Here is a 23,589-nt window from a genome sequence, read left to right as displayed (position 1 = left end):
CGTTCTTGACAATGTTACTTTGGAATAATTTTATTTTAACATGTAATGCTATTATCTTTAGTGGCATATGCTGAGTGTAAAATCTCTTATTTTTAGTCCCTCGTGAGAAGTAATGCATAAATCACGCTTTGGGCTGTAACAGTTTAGACCCATGAAGAATTAGAATAAGAAGAGGTCATAAGCCTGAAATGTTTCCCCTTCTGTTCCTATTAATTTTCAAAATACTCTGTTTATTACAGTTATCTCTTTCATGCTTATTTCTGCGGCTTTACAGGACTTTTTTTTTTTTTCTTTTTTGTAAAAGGCTTTTTGCTGAATGTTTACTTCTGCAAGCAGCAGTGGAACTAATAAAGTTTGTGCTCACAGATTGATACTGTACATAACTGTCTGAGCTCTTACAGTGTCTTTCCACTTGATTAATGTTTGGGATAGGGCTTTTTCGACAGCTTGTGTATGAACTCAATCAGCACCCCTTTTTCCAGGCTAGGTATCACAGCCTGATGTATCTGAAGTTTGTATAAATACAAAAAATTAAGTTTGAATTGTTGAAAGAGACATGGCCTCACAAACTTTGGCTTCTTAGAAAAACAAGCTGAACACAGAGGCAGAAGCTGCTGTTTTCAAGTTAGCAGCAGGAGTGCAGTAATTGATGTTGTATTCAAGGAGGTTCCTTAGGAAGAGCCTGGAGGCAGGTGTATGTTGGGCAAAAGTACTGAAGCTATCTCTGAGGCATATAGTTTTGATGCAGCAGCATCTGGACTGTTTGCTGTGTTGAAATGAAGAAGTTACGGCTACAGATACAACTTTGCACGTCAGTCGAATTCTGGTATTTGTATGGATTTTTCTCATCCCTGTGGAGAAGGGGCAGAGGTGCCTCTGATTCCACAGTTCATAAAGGTTTGTGAGCAGTGGTGGCAGTGCAGATGATAGAGAGCTGGACCTGGTGAAGTGGGACATGGGCTGCATCTGTGTCTTCCCTTCCTGGAAGCATGGGATTGTCTCGGAAGTGGGTCTGTCAGCAATCTGTGCATTTCTTGCTGCAAAATAAACATCTTCACTTCCGTAACTAAGCAACTCCTATTTACATAGGCGCTGTCTTTCAGAAGCGGTAGTGGCGTCAGGGAAATTAAACCTGCTGCCCAGACAAACCAATTTCCACTCCGCACAGTGATTTTAGCCAGCATTGGCACCAGGTCTGTCTAGCTGGATCATACAGATGTGGGTTACAAACCTTGATGATTACTGATCTTTATTCTTTGTGCAGCCAGACTACAGGTCTAGAAGAGAAGAAAGTCTGCTTTGTTTCTCCATTTATTGTTAAAGAGTTGTTTACAAGTTTCTGAAAGTTACATTTGACTGCATGTGATGCATTTTGTGAAACATCAGCTGGAAGCTTAATGTGACTTGTTTTTTTGATTACATGAGCTTTTCAGAAAGAAGTCTTGTAGGTGAATGTCTTTCACAGGCAAATAATTGGCAAGGTTGTTTGTTTAAAACAACTGCTCTATTCTTGCAGTGAAAGATTTCCTGAGCATATTTGGTCTGAAAATGACTGACTCTTGGGCTCAGAAATTTTACATTCACTTTTTGAAACAGTCGCTGGTATTTGCAAGAAAGGAGGCAACTTCTTGCAATAAAGATTTGAGGGAGAGAATGAAGTGGGTATCAAGTGGCTTTGAAGAGGCTCACGGGGCTTACGTAAACGTGACATGCCATTTGGTGAAAAGATCTTCCTGGGTTTTCTGCTCCAACTTTCACTGTGAGCTGAGAAGGCAAGCAGAGCAGTAATAGAAGGGTGATGGTATGAGATGCCTTTCGTTGTCCAAAGCTGGTGTGTACCATCACTGGTATACAGGTATTGAAGCCATGATTGTCTCACTCTTGGCATCACTCATCATACAAAAACAGGAGTAAATTGGAGAAGGGTGTTTTTACTTCTCTACCCTTCTGCATGACAAATTTGTAGCCTTTTGTCTTAAGAGACTGTCCCTTGGTGATCATTAGCCCTGATCCTGGCAGCGTAGGTCACAGTAGTGCAGCTGAGGACTTAAGGCTTGCCTAATTCACAGGGGCATGGGTCTGTATAAGGTGCTGGCATATCACTGTAGATCACAGTAATTGCCTATTTCTAGGCAACGAAATGAAACCCTCAGCTTCAGCTCTTAACACAGATGCGTATCTTAATCAGGTTTAGGTTTCTGTACAGATGTCCTTCCTTACCTCCGCTCCCTCTGCTCGGAAGAAAGGGAATGATGAACATGTTTTCAATATTCCATGAAAGGCAAGGCATAGTGCAAAGCAGTCACACAGATGTCCCATCTGTATTCCAGATGAACTGTATTTCTTCACATGTGTCTGTCTGGCATCTCCAGGAATATGGTGCCGCTTGTACGTTTTTCTGCACCTATTGACATGCTGCTAGCGGCAATATGCAAAGCTTGAATTCCCATCTCGTTTGAAAATGGTGGTGACCTCTGTATTAGGAGTTGAGGGGTTTAGCTGGGTTTTGTTCTGTTTTAAATACCCATCCATTTGTATCAGAAGAGAAGCAGAGATCTGGTCAGTAATTGTCCTGTAAAGATATTATTCAAGTTAATCTCCATAAACCTCTTTAAAGAGGTTTGACATGCCATCCTTGGTCATGTGTTAGCACAAGCTTATTGCTGCTGTCATTATTATCATCAGAACATTTGCTGTTTTCATTCAGTAGCAGCATGAAATGTTTAACTGTTTCCTCATTTCTACTACAGCTAATAAAGAGTAGAAATTGTAAGTGGTAGTTTTGTTTTTGTTTGCTTGTGTCTTTGTTTCTGAATTGCTGCCTTAAAGAGAATACCAGTTTCTCTGCTGGAATGTCTTTGATAAAATCTCTGTTTCCTCCCTACACTGTGGCACAGGAACATGATGTTCTGATGTTGAGCTTTGTTCAGAGTTCAACTCCCATGGTAACGGGCACAGCTGTGCATATTTAATGTGAGAAGATTGCCGTATTTCCAGCAAAGTGCTGTCATATTCAAGATACAATAAAGCTGAGAAGATAAACTGAGAAGGTAAAACTGAGGAAGGAAAAAAAAAAAAAAAAATCACACTGATTATTGCTGTGCTCAGCATCATGAGATGGTTTGATCCACCGCTTATTGGAGAAAATAGAGTCGTTTTCACTTTGCTCCCCTTATTCTGTCCAAATAAGTTTCACTTTTTTAGTTAATTAGTCTTGTTGAATTAAAGGAATCAGTTTCCAGTTTCAGCATGCCAGCTTCACAACTAAGTGTGGGATGAAAAGCTGCTTCTCAGCATGAAGAAGATGGCTGATGTGAGAGTGACAGTGAAACTGAAATTCTTACAGTTGGACAGGCTAGAGCCTTTCTATGAGGCCTGCTCCAAGAATACTGCCTCCTACTTGGTTGGTCCATGATGTCAGAAGTGGATGTTGGTGGCATGGCAGCAGAGGCTGAACCTTCCCACCAGTATCCCATTGCTTTTGGCTGCTGTGTAACAAGTGGCAGCAGAGGGGCACTCTGACAGAATGGCATGTGACGTGGAAGTACAAATGAAGAAAAGGTGTGTCATTGTATTCCTCCATGTGGAAAAAGTGGCACCCACTGACATTCATTGATGTTTGCTGATTGTTTCTTGAGACCAACTGATGGAGATGAGCACAGAGAGGGGGTGGGTGGTGTGTTACAGCTGTGGTGACAGTGGCTTGAAAGCCATGTTCCTGATAGCCATGCACAGCTGTCACAACACAGAATTAAAAGCATTTCAATTGGCTCATCTGCATGAATTGGTGGATTATGGCCAGAGAATTGTGGATGGAGATGAACATTGGCTTCAGTGCATTGCAGACAGTGGTGGAAATGTTGGAATGTTGAAATGTTTGCACCAGGTAGGTCCCACGAGTGCTCACACAGGAACTCCATATGCAGATTTATCAGGGCCTGTTGATCTAATACAAGGCTGAAGGTGTCGGTTTCTTGGATCACATTATTACCAGTGACATGATGTGCTGTCACCACTATGAGTAAGAGTCAAGACAGTCCATAGAGTGGAGATGTGTGAATTCCCCAACAAAGAAAAAGTTCAGGATGCAGTCTTCAGTGGGTAAAGTGATGTTCACTGCCTTTGGGACAGGAAAGAGATGGTGCTTCCAGACTTCATGGAACCTGGACAAACCACCAGCTCTGAACGCTGCATCACAGCACTGACTAAGCTGAAGGCTTGAACTTTTGGAGTCCAGCCAGAGAAGACATCTTTCTCTTGCAGCATGATAATGCCAGGCCCCACACCAGTTTGAAGACCAAGGAGTATGTTGCCAGTCTTGGCTGGACTGTTCTGCCACACCTGCTGTATAGTTTGGTTTGGTGCTACTAACTTCCATCATTTGGGTTAATGAAAGAAGGATCCTGTGGGCGACATTTTTCTAGCAGTGATGCTGTTGTAGCAGCTGTGTAACCTCTGCTGGTACAGATGATACCAGATCATCTGAGATACTAGACCATCATCACCATGTGATGGAGGTATTACTTTCAGAGCGACCTATTAAAAGGAACGGTGTCCCTGGGAGCAGCTGGTAGTTACAATATCTGTCCATGACATGGCTTGAAGCAACCGTGTCTTCTTTCAGCTTATCACATAAGAAGGCCATATGTAGCAATTTCTCAATGCAGTTATTCTTTTGAAGATAACACATTTGTGAGACTGATGGATTAATGTCAGTTGTTGTGAATGTTTGAACAGGGCATGTTTGCTCATCACTGCCTCTTTGTTTACCTTAGTAGAATGTTGTTGGTTTTCTTTATTTCCATCAGTAGTTCTGATGCATAGACTAAATGGAAACTGAACTAAAGCGTATGTGAAAAAACAGCTTCTTAAGGAGAAAGCAGCATAGTAAATTTTATGACTGCTGTAGAGCATTTCTTGACTGCAGTAATTTTGTAGCGTTCTGAGTGCTGTAATGAAAAATTCATGCAGAATGTTAGAAAAATTTTGTTGCTATATATACTACAGACAGCACTCATACAGTGTCTTTAACAGAGTTTCAGAAGTTGGTATAGACCAGGCTGCCATGAATTGAACGTAAATCCAGGGAAAAAAAAGTACTTTTTGTTCCAGGCAGTTCTCTCAGTCAGCCTACCACTGGTCGGCTGGTTCATGGCTACTTATGTTGTGATAGATGGGAGGTGAGGTCTGCAGTCAGGAAAGGAAGTAGTGTGTTAGTAACGAAAACAGTTCTTAGGTGCCAGAGATGGCACGTGTTAATCTGATGTTGATGTATAGCAGTTTTGCTGTCCCTCTGGCTTAAACTGATGGGATGTACCAAAAGAACACAAGTGATTCAGGAAAGAAAGTGCTTTCTGAAAAATTAAAAACAGGTGTTCTTGTTCCTTCAAACCACTGGGACTGTACTGATGAAGAAACTTCAGCCACTTGTCTCCCTCAGAAATTGATGAGAGTAGCTTTCTGCATGTGGGTTTATGAATGATTGAAGTCTGCAAGTTTCTTGTTTTATCCTGCTTCTAAATGACCTCTGAACTTTTCCAAGATCCTTTATTATATTGCAGAGTACAGTTACAAATTCCTGGAAGTTACCAGCTGTGGTTAACTGCGCTCTACCAATACCTAGAACCTTATGTAAAATTTGCCTTGTTTGCCCACAACAGTAAACAAATAGAAATCAGCATGGTGAGTGTACCTGAATGGCAGCCGGGCAGCTGCAATGGCTGTAATCGATCTATTGGCAGCTGGGAAGGATTCTCTGTGAGGTCTTCACTTATCTCTCCCACAGCTTCCTCAGGTATGTCTTGGTGAAGAGGAGGGGCAGTGTTCCTTGCAGGCAGAGCAAGATCAAGTGGGCATGCCTGAGATCTGTGTGAGTTGAGATGGAGAGTCTATTTTAAGGCCTATGTGGACTCACGGTAATCTTCAGTCAGGGCTTCATTTTCGCCACAGGGAACTTGTGGCACATCCAGACTTGTCCCCTGCCCGTGGCCTGGCCAAGGAAGGGGGGACTTGGCTCATGACACTTTCTTATCCTTGAGTGGTTGGCTGTGGTTCTGAGGAGCACAGCAGCTTCCTTAATCCCCTTTTCAGCTGCTGCTGTCGAAGCATCTTTTTCAAGATGCAGGCTGTTTTGCAAAGGGGAGCAACCGAAAGCTGGTGTTAAATGCCAGCTCATAGCTTACGACATTAATGCTGTGTTGGGTTCCAAGCTCTCTTTCCTTGAGCCTTGGGTACTGTAGGCACAGCGAGTGCTTGTGTCTTGCAGCTTGGGTTGGGAGAACGGATGTACTGGCCAGTTTCCTAATGATATTTTTGTGTGCTTCTCCTCACACCTTTGTGTTAAACCCTTTTGTCAGATAGTTGTGCAGGCAGCCGAGCAGGGCCCTTCTTCATTACAATTCACAGATAAGAGGCCCAGATAACACCTTGAATGTGTGTTGTTCAGATTTTGTTCCATCACTGATAGGTTTAGCCAGGAGAGAGGCTGTGGCACAGAGCAAGGAGGTCTGCTTGCTGCCATTTTGCTTTTGAGTCCTACCCAAAGCTCTGAAGGGAAGCTGCTGAGAAGAACCCAGATGGGCCTGAAGCAGTATTGCCGCTGGGCTTGACATGGCATATGGATATAGCAGGTTGCACCCAGGTGCCATCTGTTCACCCTGCCAGAGCCCTGCTTCTTGCCCTGGTGCCTGGCAGAGGCTTCAGCTGACAAACTAGAGTGACTTTTGAGGCACTGCATCTGCATAGATCCTGCTTTAAAGCAGTCTCACTGTGTTCCTCCGTGTCCTCCTCACAGTGGTCAGTGTGTAAAAGCTGAAGCACATGGAGCTGCTTGGATTTATTTTTCCTCTTGTCCAAAACTGCTGCTCTACTTTGCAAAGCAGGACCTGCCTTCTGCACCATCTGCCAGAGGAGCTGGGGTGAGGTTGCATTGGAGGAGAAGAGACAGCCTAGCCTGTGCCAGCCTCACTGGCATCCCTGCCATGCATCCTCCTGCTAGGTGCAGTGCATCTTGGTGCAGAGGGGCTGGCTGTGCCCAGCTGCCAGGGCAGGGCTGTTGGCTTAGCACCAGCATTGTATTTATAACCTACCGGACAAGGCTGGCCAAAGCAGCCACCAACAGTGACAGTGGGAAGTGGTTACTTTGTTTTGCAGTCTTTAATTACAGCTGTCTCTGCTCTAAGCAAGTGAGCAGAAAGGAGATGGTTTTTTTGTTTTTCAGTTTGAAAATCTGTTGGTTTTGGCTCAGTGTTCCACACATTAATGCCTCCCTCTTGCATGGCTCTGTGGCTGGTTGATGAGGGGTGATGGTCACCCCTGAGAAGAGACCTAATCTCGGTCACTGCTGTGAAGTGAGGATGGGTGGGGAAGCAAGGCTGGATATGGCCACATGGTGTGCCTTTGAGTTTTGGGAACTGCTGCTCCAGCCTAGGCATGCGGGAGCATTGCTGCAGGGGTTAGGGATTCTAGCCTTCACCCAGCATTTCAGTGAGAGGGCAGAAGGTTTCAGCCCACCTTGTGCCTGATATAAGCATCAGCTCATCACTAGAAGGCTTGAGGCTTGCAGAGACCTCCTGCCCTTGGCGAAAGGAAACTCAACCTTGCTTTCCACAGGGCAAAAGCTTTTTGTTGTCTGAGCAGTGATCCAGCCTGTAGTGAGGTGTTTGCTGATACCACACCACATATATCAGCAGACAGCCTACCTGTCTCTGGTAGTGTTTAGATGGCAGCAGGATGAAAGCTGAGTGGCACTGTACCAGTGCTGGTTGTTGCTGGGCACTGGCAGTGGTAGAAATGTGATCAAGGGTCGGTTCCATTGTACTGCAGCTTTAAGCAGTGGTGGAATTGGCAATAGTTTCAGCGATAGGAAGAGACACCTTAGAAGTGCATGTTGGCTGAGAATGCAGGGGCTGGGGGATGTGGATGGGAATAGGCCAGGGGAAAAAACTGTAGTGAAGTTACAGGATTTGCAAAGATGAGCTATGCTGTGTCCTTTTACAGAGGAAAGAAAGTGGAATGAAACCAGAGGAGGGAAAGGCTGTCTAGCAAAAGCAATGAAGATGTCCGATATGTTTTGTTATAAAAGAGAATATTTGAAATTTGCACTGATGCATCATGATTGTGTCCTCTTCAGTGTCACTATTCTATCTGAATGAGGAAGCTGTAGCTTAATTCTTGATAAATACAAAGAAGTCATTTCTACCTCCCCTGAAAGTTTGAACAAGCTTTGAAAGAGAGCAGTAACATTTCAAAGTAAGTTAAATCCCAGGGCTTTTTTTCCCCTCAAAACACTGGGAAGATTACTTAAGGAGTAATGTATGCGTTTAAAAAAAAAAGTATGTTTTGCAAACAGAAGTATTTGTGCAGCTTAGCAGAGCAGTCATAATAGCACAGCTGGAGGAGCTCCAGGGGAATCTATAAAAAGGTCTGTGCGTAATTAGTGCTGCCTTTTAAACACACAGAGGGAAAAAATGAGAGGATGCCAGCAAATTAGAAAAAAGAGTACAACCCAAATGTTTGGGATTTGATTTAAATGTGACTACTAGTTCAGTGCAATCCTGTTCTAAATATATATATATATATATAATGGGTGGGAATTTGTTGCAGTTATCTCCAAATTTAGTAGAGTATGTAACTGTCAGCACTGCTGGCATGCTAGCAAACAGGAAAGCTTCCTGAAAAGTTTCTGCTTCTGTAGAAAAAGCAATTTCTTTCTGAAAGAAAAAGTAAAGAAGCATGCAGCTCTTCCACGAGGAGTCCTGCTTGTCAGGCAGGTCAGCAGGGAGCAGCTCAGTGAGTCCTTAGTGAGTCTTTCCTAAGTCAGGTGGCAAGAGCCACGCTCCATGCAAGGACTGAGAGAGAGGGAAAAGGTGGAATGTTCCTGCCATCTCTTTTGAAGATAGTATCTGTGTAGTTTTTCCTCGCATTGTATATTTCCTTGGAAAGAAAAACTTGGAGCTGTTTTTCAGTTTCTGAAAGCTATCGCCATTTTCCTGCTGAGTCCTTGTAACAAGGTATTATAAAGCACAAATGTTGCCCCCCCCTTTTTTTTTCTTCCCAGTTTATTACTTTTTTTTTTTCTTTTTTTTTTTTAAATAGTGATGCTGATGATAGTGTTGCCCTAAAGGATTTGGTCTGACTTCTCCATGATCCATGCTGTCTTTCCCAACAGGTGCTACCGTGGAATACATCCCTCACGGCCAACTTGCAGACACCCACTTAACTTCAAATTTGCGAGCGCTGAAATTGGAGCAGGATGTAGAACCTGCTCAGGAAGAGAAGAAGACTCCTCTGGTAGAAGCTGTTCGGGGAAGGAAGTCCTTTTCTTCTCAGGACAAAACTCTAGCTGCAATTAACCTGACAGATGACCAACTTGCCTCTGGCCTTTATGGTAATAACTGGCTTGCATTCCCCTTTCATCATGCTGCTGAGTTTGAATATGAAACACAGTTAAAGCAGGCCTTCAGGATTCCCAAAACAGGCAAAAAAATTTGAAGTTATAGGGAAAATGGTGCCTTTTGTGTCCAGACACTGGTTAAATTTTAAATGAAAGAATTCAGTCTGTCAGTGAAATACTATTTAACGCTTTCACAAGGAGAATGTACAGCAAGAAAAGGGGTTAATAAAATAACTTCAAAACAGAACTTGAACTTGTATGGAAGTTTTTCCTCTTTTATGTCTACAGATTGGTGTAAAAATTATTTCACTTAATGCTAAAAGTCTAAAAAACCAACCTTAACTAAAACTCCCCAGGCATAGATTATTGTTACTCATGCTGTTCATACTAATGAGTTGCTTCTGGTAATGGGCTGCTGTCATTTGACACAAGAATTAAGATCTTCTTGACAGAGCAGAATAATCCATTTCAGTACTGAAAACCTCCCTCAGGCAGCAAATAAAAAAAAAAAAATAACATTTTCTAGAAACATCTTACAGATTGTCAGCGTGTTGGAGGGTAAGAAAGCTAGACTCTAAGTCTTCTGGTTACAGAGTTGGTTTTGAAATGTTCTCTATTTCCAGTGTACATATGATGCCGTGACAGTATGTATGAAAGGATCTCAAAGACCTGCTCAGCTGATAAATTAAACAGCAAGCTGTTTGTTTTGAGAAACTGAAAGCTGCAGCCATCAAAGCTGACTGCAGATTTGTACTGAAATGTATGCTCTGCCCATCTTTCAACAGTATGCAGTAACAGTGAAAACACACTCAAGTCTATCATGAAGAAAAGGGATGGAAAAAAGGATTTGAGCAACACCAAGAAGAACCTGCAGTTCGTCGGCATTAATGGCGGGTAAGGGGCCTGTCTTAAAACATTGAGTAATTACAGTGCTGTCACATTAGGAAGGAAAAGTCAGTGAGTTTATGCGTGGGTTTTGCCTGTCCTTACATCTGAGGTACGTCCATTGAGTTTAAGGGTTGGAGGAATTGACAGAATTGAACACTTCAGCTCATCTTAATCCCCCTGAACCCTCTGTGTGTTTGTGTGTGTTATCTAAAGTGGAAGCTGCAAGTCATACATGGGGTCAGTCTGGAGTACTTGCACTTTAGGTCACTGCCAGATTTAGTGGGAAAATAGAGCAAACTCCAAGAGCCACGGGAATGCCTCTCAGTAAGTCAAACTTACGTCTTTGGCAGCTGACAAGTGCAGCATTGTGCTGTTAAACAATGCAGGAAGGAATGGCTTTGCCTAAGAATTAACTTTTCTGGTCTGGGGCTAGATAAATACAGAATCTTGATGAAACAAATAAAGAAACATTACTTCAGCTTTGCAGGATGTTGTTAAGATCTTCAGAGTGGTCTCACCAAGTTGTTTTTATGTAGCTTTGTAAGCTCTTTCCTCAAGTTTTCCTTATTAAAGTTCTTGGTGCTATATATGGCCTAAATATTGCAATTCCTTCATTTTATTCATATTGGCTAAAAATATTATTACTTCTAGCGGAGGAATGTTGTGGCTCATTTATCACTGTTGTGCATTAGAAAAATAGCCATAGTACATCAACTCATCGGTGTTACAGTTGGTGAGTTAAAGCGGTTCTTTGCAGTCAGCATTGTAATCACCCAAATCATTTATTTTTTTGCCAAAAGCATCAGCATGATTTTCATCTTCACAGAAAAAAAAAAAGTTAAGATTATGGCTGTTGTTTTTAGAAGGCTCCTCTCCTACTTGCTTATCAAGGCAACAATATAATTTGCTCTTGTTAAACAAGAGTGATTCCATCTGTGAGCTAATGCAAGGGTGACAAGGTGTAAAGACTTTGATTTTAAAAAACTTTTCCTTCTTTTATTACATGTCATGCCCCTAGTAATCACAGTGACAGAATGAAGGGATCTGTGAAGAGATCTCAGTTGTCAGTAACAATTAATAAGTAATCTCTCAGATTAAAAAAAAAAAGAAAAGAATAATTTGGTATTGCTGTTTTCATGTAAGAAAAAGCATGATGACAAGAATGGCTTTCCCCTGCTTTCTCAGTATTCCCATTGCTAGCAGCAAAGGATGTCACGCTGTGTTTTTCGCTGTCCCACTGTGGTGGTGTTATAAAAAGGAGCTTTCAAATTGGGGCAGCTTATGTTGATTGTACTTCGTGTGCATTCGTACCTCCTTTCTGTGCTTTCTGCAGTGAGTATCTGGTAGGATAAGCTTTGGGAAAGTTGACTACCTGCTGTTTCTCAAAACATGAGACAAACAAACAAAAGCCTCTCAAAGCTGCCTTGGTGTTCAATAAGGGATTAAGTGCCTTTGTTTTTCTGAAAAGAAGACTGAGGGTACCAAACATTACTGAATGCAACTGAACCTGCATTTTGTCCTACCCCAGGTACGAAACTACATCCAGTGATGACTCCAGCTCTGAGGAGAGCTCCTCCTCGGACTCAGAGGAAGAGTGTGATGGCCACGTGTACCCCCAAGGCTGTGGTAGGGATGGGGAGCACCCCGTGCTTGGCCCCCCAGAGACAAGTGCTGCAGGGACTGCAAAGGACGGGCCTCCCCTGGAGTGTGAGGCTGAGGAGGTGGAGATCAGGGAGAGGTAGGGTGCGCCCTGCAAAGGTGTGATGGCAAAGAGGGGCACTGGGATGGTTTAGGTGGCCTCATGTATGTGAGAAGCCCATTCATTTCAAGCTGGCTGCTTGGTGGAGCTCTGTGAGAGCTGGCAGCCTGTGGAGCCACAAGGGACTGAGCATGGTCCATGCAAGCTGGTAAGTGGAGCATCGCCCAGCTCTGGAAGGGGGGCTGCCAGAAAAGCTCCTGCCTTGCAGCCAGCCTAGAAATTCACATTTCCCCATAATTCTCAGAAAGGTGAATACTTTCATGTTGAAATGCTGAGAGGAGAATTCAGATATGCCATGTGTTATGCTGTGTGTCTCTCTCAGATACGAACTAAGTGAGAAGATGCTTTCTGCTTGTCACCTGCTGAAAAACAACATTGATGACCCCAAGGCATTGACCAACAAAGATGTGGTAAGCAATACAGAGCAAAATTCTTGCTGTGATACGCAGGGAAATTAAAGGGAGGTTTAGCTTCTTGTTTTATATGGCTGGAACCACTGTGGCTAGACAGAAAAGAATATCTTCTTTCCTGGAGGAGTCAGTGAGTGCTTTTTCTATCAGGAGACATTTGTCTAGAGAATGCTTGTGCTTGATGTGCTGCAGTGTCGTTGTCCTAAAGCACACGTGTAAAAATAGTAATGCGAAAGTGCAGTTCAACACATCCGTGCATTCCTGTGTTATTTCTGTAGTGTTGCTGTAACCCTGCTGCAGATGGTACTCAGTCCCCAGACTGGGAGGCGCACAGGATGAGGGGGCTGTTTCTGCCAATGACAGAAGCCCAGGGTCTGTTCTGAACATAAACAAGCTGCCTCTTCTTAAAGACAGATATGCATACTTCCTTCTGTCTTTCTTGCTACGCTGGTAGCTTTTGTGTAGTGTGCAGTAGGGACAATAGAGGATTTGTTGCTTATACTGTCTGAAGAAACAGAGTTGTGTTCGCTGCATAAGGAGTTGCCTGTGCTATTTTCTGAGGATGATCTCAAAGCAAAAAAACATTGGTCACCACTTAGTGATATAAAACTACATTTGCCATCTGCTGCAGTGGTGCTGTGATGTAAAATGCAGGATCCAGTGCCAGTCTCCTTTATTGTGGAGCTTCTGCAGCTTCCCAGAGAACCTAATACTGTGTGTGTATAGTTTGGACACTTATGTGTCAGGAACATTTTGAAAGGTGGTTTAATATAGGTGTGAGGGGTAATTTCATCTGTGTCAGTCCTTCAGGAATGGTTTAGGCATTCAGAGAACAAAGGCTTTTGGGCCCAGTTGGAGTTGAAAGTGTCAAAATTGCATAATCAGGTGATAATCTCTGCCTTCAAAGTGTGATACGAATTTACACATTACTTTTTTCTGCTTAAAGTATTTGCCAACACAAGTGGTGCTTTGTAGCTGGAAATGGCAGACTAATCAGCTCTTGTTCTCTGTCTGGCTGTTGATAAAGAAGTCTTGTCCAAAAAGGGCAAACTTTATTACAGTTAAGAATCTGTCTAAACTTCCCCAGCCTTTTCCAACACTCTCAACACTTGCAGCAGCTGTTTGCATTATAAGAGCTGAAGCCTGCTCCTATTGGGATGTCATAGATTACTGGAATAAAAAATTGTCCCGTTCAGTTATGCTTGTGATATTGTGACTGCAAAGAATAAATTCCAAGTGATATTTTGCACTAGATCATTTATGAAATTTAAAAAATAAAAACAGAACCAAGAGAACCCAAAAGTCATACTGTGTCACTTTCTGACCACTTTCATATTTCAACTCATGATATATGTGTTCTTAATTCAAATGAGTTGGACCTTACAAGCTTTTAAGAAGGAATACTGATGTAGATGAAAGTAAAATATTGTGCCTTCACCAGACATGAGCCTCCTCTAGGGCTGCTGGTACAGATGCTCTCTCTTGTCTCTAGAAGCTAGAGAAGCACACTGTGTATCTTTGCAGAATTGTTCTTAAACTCATCGGTCACTTTGCAAGTAAGAGTTTATGAGGAGAGAGAATGGACGTGGTGATCCTCACATGAATTCCAGCTGCTGAGAAACTGGTTTGGAAAATAAGAGCTGGCTCATGGCGGAGACTGCTGTAGCTAGATGGTTCCCAGCAGACAGCTGTCTGGCCTCCTGCTCCTTCATAACAGTGGGAAAGTTTATCCTCAGTGTCTAACCTGCATCTCTTGTTGCAGCTTAAGTGCATTACTACTTCACTTGCCCATCCTGGAGGTGAAAAACCGGTTCTTCTTTTCTTATTGCAACAGCTTTTTTCACTTTGAAAATGTTACTGTGTTCCTTTCCCTGGTTGTTCTTTCAGCAAAGCATCTCCAGTCCTGCCATCTCTTCCATACGCTGGAATTCCTTGACTAATAATCATTTTTGTTGCTTACCCTTGGAACCATTTTGAGCGAATATTTCTTGGTGTTTGGCCATCAGGCAGGATAAGGTCGCCCAACAGTTGCATTTGCAGTGTAAGGCAGAGAAAAGAGACTCCATTGCATGCTCTGCAAAATATTAACCCGTTTATTCATCACAAAACAGTGTTTGTCTGTTTCATGGCAGGTTCAATCTATGGTCACCTGCAGTGCTCAGTTCTTGTCTTGCAGAGATTCTGTTCAGCCAGTTCTTCTAGACTTTGTGCATTTGATATAATAGATGGGACTGCACCTTATTGGCTTTGTGTGCTGCTGTTTTAATACCTGCAAAATGTCTGTTCCCTTGCTCTTGCTCCTGGTATTGTTCTAGGGGTAAATACAGTGCCTTTAGAGGTGTATCATGTCTGAAAATGCAGTAAGTGAGAGGAGGTGAATTGGTTTATCTTGAAGAGAAGTTTGGTCAGAGGAGAAGCTGCAGTTTTACACATATTGTTTGTGAGCTGAATACTTTCTTCCCACGTTTGACTAAAAAAGGCCTAGACTCCCACATCGCTGACCTGTGGTATGGCAAGTCCTTTAAATGGAATGCCCATATGTAAATTTTTCTGTCTTCCTTTTTGGCAGAGGTTTTGTTTAAATACCATCCAGCACGAGTGGTTTCGTGTCTCAAGTCAGAAGTCGGCTGTTCCTGAAATGGTTGGAGACTACATAACTGCTTTTGAAGAGATTTCTCCTGCTGTCCTCAGACATATCATCAATGTGGCGGATGGAAATGGGAACACAGCTCTGCATTACAGCGTCTCGCATTCTAACTTTGAAATTGTAAAGCTTCTTTTGGATGCAAGTAGGTTGACTGTTGGTGTAGTTTTTTATTACAGTTCTCAGAGGTGGAAGTCTTGATGAGCAAGAGATAAAGTTCAGGCTTCCTCCAGCAGCAAAATATTTTACTATTAATAGTCACATGGTGTCTTGCTTGGATATTACAGAATCCTTGTTTCTGCTGCTGGCTTTGGAAGTGATGGCTCTCGCAGGGTTAATGGAGCACCTAAGTAAACACCACTGGCTCTCAGACTGTAGTCAGATTCAGCAGCATCAGCCTCCAGCATTTTTCTTTGGAAGCAGTGCAGCTGCTGCTCAGCCAAAAGTAGAGTGCTGGTGGGGAAAGATGCATTCAGATATAAACATCCGTGTTAAATACTCAAATCAGTTTTGGCCTTATCTCACTAGAGCAGCACAGAGCTGTTTGTGGCCAACACTGTGGCATGTCTTTACTGCTCTCCTGAGAAATGTTGTGGCAGTTTGCCATACAGGAGTATTTCCCTGTTAGATGAACAACATGATGATGCCTCATTCTGTTGTTTTTCATTGTTGCTTTTCTCTCAGTCGCCATGCAACACACGTAGTACCACATGTGCTAAACCAGAAGGCAGTGAACAAGAGGTGTCACATACTGGAGCAGATTCTAAGCAGGATGTGATCTGTTTAGGCCTAATTTTGTTCCCTGACTGAAGTTTCTTTCTGAAAGCTAGTTATAAAACTTGTTACGGTTTTCATCTCAACTAGGCCCTGCGGCATGGCTGGATTGAAGTGCACTGCTTGTAAGCTGGAAACGTTTACAAATCCAAAAGTGCAGCATTGGATGAACAAGGACCTTAATCATACAGATGTTAGCTTTAAGAAGCTTTAAGAGTCCATCTTGTCTGTCACAGAGGCAAAGGCTTCCTCAGCTGTAAAGCAAACACCACTTTGAATTCCCTGGATCTGTGTGAAGGCGGCCACTTAGAAAGAGTGACTCATGGCAGGGGAATGCAGGGAATGTCAGGGGGATGCTGAAGAGCGGCAGCAGGGCTACAGGGGAGGAAGAGACTGCTCATCTGCTTCAGGAGTCTGTAGGGCAGCTCGAGCATGGTTATATTTTGCTGAAAGCCAGGACTACTGTGTTTTGTAGCAGTTGTGTATCCCTATGCAAACAGAAGTTCTTAACAGCAAAATACAACCGTGGCTGGTGTCGTGTGCATACTGCAGATATCATCACTTGAAAAACGATTTAAGATGTCTTTCTTTCAGGTTTCAGTCTTCACCTATGTGATGTTTGGTGACCACACTCAGCTTTGCAGTCTGCGTGTAGCACAGGCAGCTTCTTAGCCCAGGAACATCCATGCACTTGGTGAAAAGAGTAGTTGAGACAGGAGGTTCCTGCATCACCAGGCAGCACTACCCAGAAAGTAGGAATATACCCTTTCTCCTTTCATTAGCCACATAGAATAGGAGCTGAAATGTGACCTCAGGAAATACGTCTCTGCTGAAGTAGTTTAGTCAGGGAAGGAGAATATAAATTTCAACAATTATTAATTACTCATGAAGTAATATGTGTAGGAGAGTGTTATGTTCTGTGGTTTGAATGGCTTCCCAAGAGAGACTTCTGAAAGGAAGGTTGTGTTACATGTTGCAAGGTAGGACAGGTGATGGTTGTGGAATATGGAAAAACTTTCTTTTCTTAGATCTGTTTTCTTAGACCTGCACTTGAGTGCTTCTGCAATGTTCTTTTCTTTCTCTCTCTTTTTTTTTTTTTTTTTTTTTTTTCAAATACTCTTGGCAATAAATCTGAAGAATTTCCTGAAACAGGTTTTCCTGTTGAGGTACCTGTGGTGCTGTTTAGCCCTAGATCTAGATATATTGTTTATGTGAATCTGCATCCTTGCTTTCCAATACGCTAAAAGCCCTGCTGGATTTCTGCAGATTGCTAGGAGCAGAGATTTGGAGGTTAGAAATGACTGAAAAGAACTCTTTTCAGTGTCTAGTACTAGTCAGATGACTTGCTTGTATTTGTTCCCAGAGCACCTTTTTTTTCAGAGTCAAATACTCAGTGGAGCTGGAAACAGCCTTTAACCGTAAGGTCTTTTCTACAGTTCCAGAAAGTGTCAAAGTATACTTACAAGTCTTTAAAATAGTACCAGTTATAGGAAAAGTGTTTGCACTGAGGAGAAGTGGCTTTTCCACTGACCATGTCACTTGGCTTGCCCTTAGAAGAGGAGCTTAAAGACTCTACTGATTGTGTTCCTAGGATTTGGACCCAGGACCCTGAAGGCTCTGTCAAATTTCAGACTGCTTGTTTTTATAAAAAAAACTCTAAATGATGACATATGAAATATCTTTGTGTACTCCTTTGTGTCACGCACGTAGTATAAAAGGATGCTTTTCTTTCTCAGGCCCAAGAGCACCCCTGTTGTTTTATTTTTCCCTCTCCACTTTTCCTTGAATCACTTCCATTATGAGAGCAATTGATGCCCTTTTTTTTCTGTAGTAGGCTGCTCTACTAACAGTTTATTCAGTTTATTAGCACAATTGCTGCTTTTTGGGTTCCTGCTTTCCAAAGAAATTATCTCATCCCTCTGCAGATGTCTGTAACGTAAACCATCAGAACAAGGCCGGCTATACCCCCATCATGCTCGCCGCTCTCGCAGCTGTGGAAGCTGAGAAGGACATGAGGATAGTGGAGGAACTGTTCAGTTGTGGAGATGTGAATGCAAAAGCCAGTCAGGTCAGCCAAATGGTTCACGAGACAGTGTTCCCACTCCTGTGATTTTGTTCTTTTTTTCCTTTCCTTCCACATCCCATTCCTTTCTCTGTTGGGATGGTTTGTGCACTCATTCACTCTCACCCTTCAGATATTCAAATATTTGCTTCTTTTTGTATTTGTTGATTTTTTTTACTCTTTTTTTTAATCGCTTTATACAAAATGGAGCCATGGAATGACACCTGAGCATCAGTGTCTTCTGTAAATATATAAAGAATTATGTGAAAGAGCCATTGCAGACTTTTGGGAGGCATTTCTGAATTCTGCAGCATTTCGTTCCTTCCGGGGAGCTCCACAAGTCTGGAAATGAATGCGAAGTTTTCATTAATTTATTAAATAGCTATGCAAATGTTGGGTATGTATAAGATGTTCAAATAATGGCAAGCAGAGACCTAATAGTCCTGTACAAAGAAATGCTTCCTGCACTCCCTCCCCCCAGAGAAAGCACAGTGCCAGCAACAACAGCAAAAGATGTGCATGTTTTGCCACTGATTGTCTTTGTGGTGATTTGTTTTCTTGTCATTTTTTACAGGCTGGTCAGACTGCTCTGATGCTTGCTGTGAGTCATGGGCGAATAGATATGGTTAAAGCTTTGCTGGCCTGTGGTGCAGATGTCAATATCCAGGATGATGAGGGTTCTACAGCTCTGATGTGTGCTAGCGAACACGGACATGTTGAAATAGTCAAACTTTTGCTGGCTCAGCCTGGGTGTAATGGCACCCTGGAGGATAATGTGAGTTGCCTTTCCAGATGCTGCTTCATCAGATAGGTTCTCCACTCCAGAATGCTTTTCAGATTTAGTTTTTGGGCTCAGTGGAAAACTGCTGAAGTCTACCGACAGGAATCTCTTGACTCACAGCACCAAAGTACCAAATGTGTGAATTCTGTTTTGTGACAAAAGCTGCTTTGATCATTTGTCTGGTTGTTACCTTTGCTTTTCTAACTGACCTTCTCACTAGCTGTTTTTGTAGGTGCACAGTGACCAGAAGAGAAACCATTTGCTAGGTTATGGTAAAATATCCCTCTCGCTTCCCTTTCTTGTTTCTCAGGAGTCTTCCAATTTTCAAACAGGATTTTATCTGGTGACTTAGTGGCCATGTTGCTTTGTTCTTCTGTGTCATGGCAAGTAGTGTTCTCACAGGATATTCACTCTGTAGGCACACCACAACTACTGAGAGTACAGTTTGGGACTGCCACTCATTACACTACGTTATTCTGGCAAGAAGCAGATACGGAATATGGCCTCAGTGCCAAGTGGCATGTTTCTTGTTTGCAGATGCCACTACTGTCAACAGACAGAGAACTTGGATGTGTGGAGTTCTCAAGGATGAAAACGTTGGCTTAGTTGGTTTCTGTGTTCTTGTTAACATCGCCACCTTTTGGGTACATTACAGTTCTTCCTGTTGCTCTTATCCCTCAGAACACTGAAGTGGAGCTGGGATTTGTGGGGGTTTGGCTCATTGCTGGCTGAAACTGTTGTAGAGAGGCAGAGACGTGACTTCTGCTGATTTTAACTGCTGCACGAGCCTCTGCAACGTAGTTGCAGTGTGCAATAGCTGCATGAGGGGAAAATGTAGAAAGGGGTGTAATGTAAAACCCTTTTTAGGGTAGTCTAGATTAATGTAGCCTGGATGCTGTTAGTACTGTTAATGACTTCAATAACTAAAGCATGTATGGAGACATGGAATTTAAGTATTCCAGTAGGCAGCTTGATGCTGTTGCCTAAACACAGCTTGTCTGCCACTTACTGCACAATGAGTTTGTGCTGAGATTTTTAGCGTTCCCCTAGCTATTCTGAATGTGACTGACCCTGCTCCAAACAGTGTGGTAGTGAGCTGAGCTTTGTTTTACTAATGTGCATCGCTCTTGTAATGGTTTACCACACCACAATAAGTGAGCCTTGTTTTTCCTGGTGTGGGCTGTGGAGTTTTGTCTTGAATTTGTTCTGCGTTATGTCCCGTCTCCCAGATCTGCACAGGACAGTTAGGTTTCTTCATAGTTGCTCCCTGTAGTCTCAAAAGGAGACTTTCCACTTGGATGCTGTTTATCACATCCAAGGCTGGAGAAATGGTTTATATCTTCCTTAAACTGGTGGTGACCTTTCTGATAACAGCTATAGCAGTGGCTGGAAATGGTGCTGCACTCAGAGAGCCTACATAAGAGGCAGTCTGTATAAGAGCACTCTGCTTTTAGCAGCTTCAAAGTCTGTGGTTTCTGAAAGAAATAGTACTTCCTGAGAAACTGAGGTGACTGTTTGACCAGTAACATTCATTTATTGGTTTTTAGATTGCCATCATTTAAAGCTGTGCATTTGGAACTATGAGTGCCAGTGTTCCAAGTGTTAATGGCAGTTTGAAAACAACAAGGATTATCATAATACAACAGTTAGCATGATATTTGATGAGCACTTATCCCTCTCTTCTCTTACACTCCTGATACTGTAGTTTCTCTCACACCGGTCTTTGAAAATAACAATTCTTTCAGAGCACTACACATAACATTGTGATAATGGCATGCTTATTCCTGCTCAGCAATAATCTCTTCTCCTCATTGAGAGAAATTATGAGACCTCTGACAATTGGATTGTCTCATAAAACAGCAGTGCAAAGGTTTGTTGTCACTTAATTATAAGAAGTTGAGCAAGACTTTAACTCAGCTATCTGAGCGGTAGGATTTCTGCTTCTGTGTGAGCTCTGGGGCTTTTAAGAGACCAGTGAGAGGACACAAGAAGAAATTATCTTATTTCTTACCTTTATTTCTCCCAGGATGGCAGCACAGCACTTTCAATAGCCCTGGAAGCTGGACATAAAGACATAGCAGTTCTCCTTTATGCACACGTCAATTTTTCCAAAACCCAGTCACCGGTAAGTACACAACCCACTGAATTTTTCACATGCAGTTTACACATTAACTTGCTGTCCTGACCGTATTAGTGAAACGTAAGCAAAAACTCAAACCCATGTAATCTGTACAGCACATGAAATTTCAGGTTTATTCCTGGGAAGATTTTATGCTGGTAAGTGAAGTGTACACTTTTAAATACAGACTAATTCCATTAGCCTGATTCCTGGCCAACTCTACCACCTTCTGCCTTGTTACTAGCAGTGAAAGCAGCTCACCATTGGGGCTCACAAATCTGGCTAGCATGCAGAAGTGCTTAATGCTAATTATTGTCCTGGTCATGAAAACAGCTGTTTCTGGAGTTAGAATTGTCATGGATGTTCTGGTGGATGCCCACTTGTTCTTAGAGGCCTGACTCAACCTCCCAATCAACTATTGCTAAACGTTCCACTGTCTAAACAGCTTTCACTCTTGGTTAGTTGGTTGTACGGTAGCTAGTACTGTTCTTCCAAAAATGGTGAGAGAAAGAAAAGATTAATTGTGCAGTTGAAGGGAAGCAATTGAACAGAGAGCTTTGTGAGTGCTGTTTGGCTGGCTACGGTATTTTCCTTGTGATTAATTGTTCTTTCCTTTTTCTTAGGGCACTCCTAGACTTAGCAGAAAGACATCTCCCGGTCCTACCCACAGAGCTACATTTGAGTAGTGCTGCATGAATACTTACAAAAATCGCAATGCCATCTTCAAGCTGCTAAATTTTACTCTTTTACTGGGACAGATACTGAATGTAATTGTCTTGTGCCTGAACTCACCAGCAAAGTGAAAGCAGAGACCTAGTGCTAAGGATAAAAAACCTTAAACTTGAAGCAAGCATATAGTTAGGTAGTACTCAGCTGAGAGCCTTAGCCAGAACTGTTCTTTTTGCTCACCTGCTCATCTTTCCATACACTGGCATTAATGCTGTTTTTCTTTTAGATTGTCCTTCCCAATGTTATGTACTGCCTAAAGGTCTAAAGCTATCCTTGCAGGGGGTCCCGGTGGCTTTTTTTAAATTGTTCTAAAACGTTTATGTTTACTGTGCCTAAACCTTATCACAGTAACCTTCTCATAAATTTCATTCCAACACCGTTTTGATGTTTTTAATTATTCTGAAATTGAGAAGTTGCAGTTGCTTATATAGTGAGCTCCGTGAAGCTTGAGCTGGTGGGTGACTGGATTAGATGCTGGGGATAGATCCTCTCGTGAGTTCAGAAGTTCACTAAGTAACTTGTTGCTAATTGGGGATAATGTATAACTTTTATATGAAAGATGATAATGTCTATAAAATTAACTCGCACAGTATTTTCAACATTTTATACTCCTTAGTGATTAAAAACTACATGAAGAATTACATGTCACGATACCATATTTTTATTAACTGTGTCAGTGTATAAGGTCCATTCATGTTTATTGGAGAGTAAAATTATAGGTACCAGCTGTGTATTCCCCATGAGTGGAAGTGAGTGTAGTTCTTGGTGCATATTTATGGAATGCTACTACCTTGTCACATTCACTTTAGTCACGTGTATTTAAATGTTTGAAGTGCCTTAGACTCTTGCCATATTTTCAAAATAAAATTTCATTATGCTGTTTTAATCCTCTCCTGTTCTACATATGATTTGTCATCATCCAGAAATGCTGCAGATTATATATGCAGCAGCAAAACAGGATGGATTGGTAAATCAAGGCAGGGAGGACTGGATAGTTTCAACCCTTGGGGGCTGCTGATGCAGACACCATCAGTGCCCATCTTGGCAGTATGAAAAGCTTTGCCTAATACACCTGCCTTCACTAGTCTCGTGCCTGCTGTGAAGGCTGGATGGAGAGACCTGGCCTCTCTGCTGTCCAGATGAGGCGTTGTGGGGAGGCAATAAAGAACAGGTGGTTTAACATAGTTCTTTGTAAAGCATTTACCAACTGAATAAAGCCTTTGGGCTTTATCTTCCAAGAGTTCGTGTCTCCACTTAGTAGCCCCAAAGAAGCTCCCCTATTTCAAGACCAGTCAGTTTGTGCTATTGCACATTCTGTACATTGTACTTCTCATTCCACTTAGCATCCAATTCTGTGTGGATTCTTAGCTATCTTTCCTATCTGCTACTTACAGAGATAAGTCACCAGTTGGCCAAATTGTTGTGAAATCAAGGTCCTCCCTCTTACACCAGACTGGCAGCAAAGAGCAGCAACAGTTAAATAAGTAAATAAATGAAACAGTAAAAAATGCTCCATGCTTTGCCGACTGCACTCAATTGGAGATGGTCGGTGCCTGATGTAACGTGTGCCAGAACTGGGCTGTGCTCCATGTGCACCTGTCTCTGGTGGCACAAAGCAGCACCCATTGTCACCATGGCTGGGGCCTCAGACCAGCTGCCTCACATCCATAATGCAGTAGTGCCTGAGCATGACACCAGCATGGGCTTCCTTACAAATTTCACGCTCATGTTGACACTGGGGGAGCTTCTGGTTCAACAGAATTAATGGAAGCTTGATCCCTTCCATAGCATTCTCTTGTTAGAGCATGATAAAGCGAGTGCTTTATCCCCTTGGACGTGTCCATTTGTCCCCTTGGACACTGCCATTTCCCCTGCCGAATACATCGGGCATCGGGGTGGTGAGGTGAAGGAGAATGAGCAGTGAGAGCAGATGCTGATGTCTCAGAGCAGGTTGGGTCAGCGAGGCCCAAGCTGTTGGTTTTAGAACTGTTGCTGTGCCACTTCTTGCCACTATCTGGGCAACTGGCTG

The 23,589-nt window shown here is 42.6% G+C and overlaps 1 protein-coding gene across 3 annotated transcripts in view; it reads left to right on the top strand.

Annotated features, from left to right (window-relative positions):
• The window catches only part of KANK1 (KN motif and ankyrin repeat domains 1), a gene marked incomplete at both ends in the record, with an annotated part of 47,291 nt that extends 25,774 nt beyond the window's left edge, over nt 1-21,517 (top strand). For all 3 annotated transcript variants that reach the window (XM_079548895.1, XM_079548896.1, XM_079548897.1), the window contains 9 exons: nt 9,170-9,388; nt 10,180-10,288; nt 11,811-12,020; nt 12,364-12,451; nt 15,021-15,240; nt 17,795-17,937; nt 18,506-18,706; nt 20,739-20,837; nt 21,455-21,517. In XM_079548895.1, coding sequence (XP_079405021.1) covers nt 9,170-9,388; nt 10,180-10,288; nt 11,811-12,020; nt 12,364-12,451; nt 15,021-15,240; nt 17,795-17,937; nt 18,506-18,706; nt 20,739-20,837; nt 21,455-21,517 — 1,352 coding nt within the window. The remainder of the gene's footprint in view (nt 1-9,169; nt 9,389-10,179; nt 10,289-11,810; nt 12,021-12,363; nt 12,452-15,020; nt 15,241-17,794; nt 17,938-18,505; nt 18,707-20,738; nt 20,838-21,454) is intronic.
• Nucleotides 21,518-23,589: the final 2,072 nt, after the last annotated feature.

Source organism: Tetrao urogallus (genome assembly GCF_951394365.1).
Source record: "Tetrao urogallus genome assembly, chromosome: Z".
Lineage (NCBI taxonomy): Eukaryota > Metazoa > Chordata > Aves > Galliformes > Phasianidae > Tetrao > Tetrao urogallus.
This window is presented reverse-complemented; position numbering and strand designations above follow the sequence as displayed.